Source organism: Furipterus horrens, unplaced genomic scaffold (genome assembly GCF_987537825.1).
Source record: "Furipterus horrens unplaced genomic scaffold, mFurHor1.1.pri manual_scaffold_2, whole genome shotgun sequence".
Taxonomy (NCBI): Eukaryota; Metazoa; Chordata; class Mammalia; order Chiroptera; family Furipteridae; genus Furipterus; species Furipterus horrens.
In genome coordinates this window covers 56,582,530-56,586,982 of record NW_028327172.1, presented here as the reverse complement: position 1 = coordinate 56,586,982, position 4,453 = coordinate 56,582,530, and the positions used below count along the sequence as shown (strand labels likewise).

The following is a 4,453-nucleotide window of genomic DNA, read 5'->3' as shown; positions in this document are numbered from 1 at the left end:
TGAACAGGCTGGGTCTGCTAGGTCAATCCTAGTTTCAAACACTGGGTTCTGCGTGGCACTAAGTCTCCATTATTGCTTCAGGCGATATGTTTGAGTTTTGTCCAGGAAGTGTAGCCTGAGTTGAAGTAAGCCAAGAGTCAGATAGGAAGCAGGTTGAAAGACCCAATTCAATATTAGGTTGTTGGATCAAGAACTGAAATAAAGGGAACATCAAGTCAAGTCTTCGTATGTGAATTTTAAAAATCAATGCATAAATTACATAAAGAGGCACACACCAATTTTGTTACTACTTAAACTTTGAAAGGAACTTCTGGTTCCTGCCTACTGCAGAGCCCTCCATGGAGTGTCTCCCACTCCCACCCCCACCCATGCCACCTGCCCTGCACCCCTCCCCCGCTGCGGAATGTCTGCAGTCCTACATTCTGCTGTTTAAATTCAAACACCTCTCTCCACTGGATGCTGAGCATCTGTTGGAGCAGGTCACTCTTTGGCTCTGGACTTGAACTTTCTCATTGTGGAGGCTACTGGGCAGTGGTGGTCAGTGCCCCAGCCTGCGGGGATGGCTTCTGAAGGAGGTAAGCCTGCAGGTTGAAGGGGAGGGTGTTTTAGAGACAGTGCTGTCCCTCAAAACTTGGGATTAAAATGTGACACTTCCACGGGGGAAACATAGTTTGGACTGAGGTAGAGGAAGGACAGAGCCCTTGACCTCCATGAACCTGTCACCTGGGAAGGCTGGGAGCCAGTGGAAACCTGTGACAGCACTGAGAGGTGGATCAGGATGACTCAGGGGAAGTGCCTAGGGGTACAGAGAGGATGGCAGCAGGCACTCTGATTCTTTCTAGAGGGTAGACAAGCACTTCAACGTGTGTGGGTGGGGAGCAGTGGGCTATGTCGTGGGGGTGGCATGTGGGGGAGGGTTACCGGACAGCCTTGTCCTGTCTCCTGTTCTTTAGGCACCTAGTGCTCACCCCACAATATCTTTCTAAGGGATACAAACTGACTATACTAGTCCTAATGGGGGCAGTGGAGAAGTGGTCTGAGCCATAAGTTGCCCAGTGGGGTGGACTGTGGCCGGGTCTACAGTGAAGTGTCATCCCCGAGAGCTAGGCGGGGAGATACTCCAACTGCTGCAGCCCAGGGCTTCGCTCCTCTAGTCCAGAGCTCACTGCTCCCGAGTCCAGAGAGCTGCTTGTTGTCTTGGATTCCACAGGGGCAGGGCAGCCCGGTAACTTCCACCAGGATAGGGTTTGGTCCCCTAACTTGTCCTGAATTGTTCCCCCTCCATGGAAACTCAGTTCTTCAGACCTGCTTCCTCTCATCCTGTATCTGTCTCATGGCATGCCCCCTGCCCTGCTTTTTCCTTTGAGATGAAGGGTTTGCTCATACTCCAATCACTGCTTCATAGACAGAAACAGATGTGGAGTGTGGTTGCTTTTCCACTGGGACGTCTGTAAAGGCAGATTCTTTTTAAAAAGGGGCACAGAAGCAGAAAGACGATCTTTCATATCATTAGCAGACATCCAAGGACACCTGTCCTGAGTAATTAGGGAAACTTGGTCAACATTTTCAACCCTGCTCCCACCTCCCTGTCAAAGGACCCAACATAAAGTCTGCTAAGAAGCTGGTTGGGAGGGGTGGGGGTGGTTTGGAGAACTGGCGGTTCTGCACGTCCTCACAGTTGATTCTTTCGGATGCTTCCCTCTCCCTTCCTATGGTCACATGGCCTCAGAGGCCCTGACCAGGCTGCACCCTTGTTAATGTCCCCCCAACACTACCCTCACCATCGCATGCTCCAGAGGTGGAACTGGAGCCCCTCACACTCCCTCCTCTTCCCTCTCTGCCCCAGCTTGCATTCCCAGGAAGGTTGTACCCAAGGCTCAGGGCACCCGCAGACCCCAGCGGCCCCCAGAGACCAAGGCACCCAAGGATATGACCCCTGGGGCCCTGACAGAGTACGTGGACATCATGGACAAGCTGGTGCGGCTGGCCCTTTCAGCCACGGGGGCATCAGGTAGAGAACAGGAAGAGGACAGACAGGAGTCACAGCATGAAGAGGATCAGACCCACCTGGACCCGGGTCTCTGAGCCACATTGACACGCTGTGTTCCCAGGAAGACTTTGTCATCAAGGTGGGCTGGCTCAGAGTTCTGGGGTCTATGAGATTCTAGAGGGTGGCACTCCAGGACCCAGACCTGAGTTCTGTCCAAAGAGAATGGATTAAGCTCTGTCCTTGGTTCCTGAGCTGGGTGTGTCTGTGGGTGTGAGTGTGTGTCTCTGTGTGCATGTTTTGTGTGTGGTGTGTGCTGTCTGTGTGTACATGTGGGTATGCCCTTGTGTTTGTATGTGTATATGTTCCTGTAGCTGACGACCATGAGTTGTAAAACACTCACCCTGTATAACAGGATGGGGTGGGTGTTTGCTCTTCCAGTTTTCCTCCTGGTCCTACTGACTCATGGGTTACTCTCTGCCAGGGTGCTCACAGCCTCTTCCTTCTGTCCCAGATGGAGGAGGTGATCCACCCCCAATTTCTGGCGCACGTGCTTTCCCCAGAAACACAGTTGGATTTCTTGGCCCTCACTGAGGACTTGTTGGAGCAGGAGAAAGGACTCACTGCTGTCCAGGTGAGCCAGGGGTTGGAGGGAACTTAGGAAGATGGCATGGGAACTCTAGGTGAGCCATGGGAGGGGCAGACCACAGGTGATTTAGAGAAGAAAGGAGCCCTAGGTTAGACAGGGAGGGAGAGACTCCAGGTAGATTTGGGGTATGGGACCCCAGGTGAGCCATGGAAGGGAGCACCTCTGTAAACCAGGTCAGGGAGTAACCCAGAACAGGGGTGCACATGACTATTCAGCCCACCGCTGCCTGTAGGCATGGCATGCCGAGGGGCCAGCTCTGGAGTGAGGGCAGTGTGGGGCGACAAGAAGGAGAGGAGGAGAGGATGGACAGAATGGGGAGGAAAGAACACAAATCTGGGAATATGTCACAGGAGGACTGCAGAGAGCCACATGTTTGTTTTGAATTTAAGTCACGATATCACCCTCTTGCCCTCCTCCCCAATGCCATTGTTCCATCACCCATGCATCTCCTTCTCTCACACACGTGTGCAGAACCAGTCACTGTCCCCCTCTTCCTCCCAGCTGGTGGAGAAACAATTCCTGGCCTTGAAGGAGGAGGAGGGTGTGCAGGCACCCCTGAGTCACAGTGCACCCCAATTGGACTCAAGTCCTTCTGGGTCTGTGGCCGGCCAAGACACCCAGAGGCATGACCATGGCCCTCAGCTGGGGGTCAGTGACAAAGCCTGCCCACCAGAGACTGACTTCAAGGGCTACCAAGGGTGCAGTCAAGCAGACACCCACCTGTCCCAGCCCAAAGCCTTTGCTGTCTCTCCGGGATGTCAGGAGTACCCACCACCGCGGGCTCGGTGCCTCTCTTTGCTCCCCAAGGTCACAGGCGCACTTCCATTCCCAGAGAGATCTGTCCTTCTGGGGAGGCTTGCAGGCCAGCGGGCAGGTCCAGTGAGCATGAGGAGGACCTCCCCCGCCTGCCCTTCCTCTGGGCCTCCCCTAACAGCCTGCTGCCCTCTGCACTCTCTCTGAGTCCTGTCCCTGCCTCGGGCCTTGCCCGCCCTGGTGGTCGGGGGCCCTGGGGAGCTGTGCAGTCCCAGCCTCAAAAGAGAAAGTGTGACCAATCTGCCACAGGGAGTGGGAGGAAGCGGCACTGCAGCCAGTGCAGAGCAGCGGTGCGTCGCCCCGCTGCCAGACCCCGGGGGGCACAGCCTGGATGTGACCTGGCTGCCCCCAGAGGGCTGCTCCTGGCTGTTCTACTGACATGGAGGGGACATGGAGGGACCATGAGCGTGGGGTGGGCCTGGGGTAGGAGCAGCACCATGGGGCATTGCATGTCGATTACAAATAAAGATGGTTTTGTGTGAAAATGCTCTAGTGGCTATTGTCTCCACATTGGGGTCTGTGCTGCTCCCTGGAGAGGGGACCTGAGAGGAAGGAAGGATGCGGGAGGTCATGGGTACTATGGATCCACAGGTGACCCTTCAGTCCCTCCTTCCAGACTGACAGGGACTCCTTCCTACTGCTCCTGGGAGCACAGAACTCTCTAATTTCCAGGGACCCTTCCCGTCACTTCTACTCCCAAAGCCAGTCTGGCCTCCCAGAAGCAGCCAGACAAGGGGCTGAGCGATCTCAGCTCTTCTATAGTTTCCTTTCCTGACCAGGTAGGAAAAGGCTTGGCCTCAGGGGACAGGCTGTCTGCCTCTGTCTCTCATGGCAGAAGTATCCTCTAGTCCATTGGTTCTCAACCTGTGGGTCACGACCCCTTTGGGGGTGGAACGACCCTTTCACAGGGGTTGCCTAAGACCATAGGAAAACACATATATAATTACATATTGTTTTTGTGATTAATCACTATGCTTTAATTATATTCAGTTTGTAACAATGAA

At 54.3% G+C, this 4,453-nt stretch overlaps 1 protein-coding gene across 1 annotated transcript; it reads left to right on the top strand.

The window, feature by feature from the left end:
• The first annotated feature begins 559 nt into the window (after window positions 1–559).
• Window positions 560–3,827, top strand: LOC150018607 (NUT family member 2D-like). The gene is given in 6 exon segments (XM_090267309.1): window positions 560–575; window positions 1,847–2,056; window positions 2,059–2,129; window positions 2,502–2,621; window positions 3,138–3,510; window positions 3,598–3,827. Coding segments are annotated over 6 exon segments (1,020 nt in total).
• Window positions 3,828–4,453: the final 626 nt, after the last annotated feature.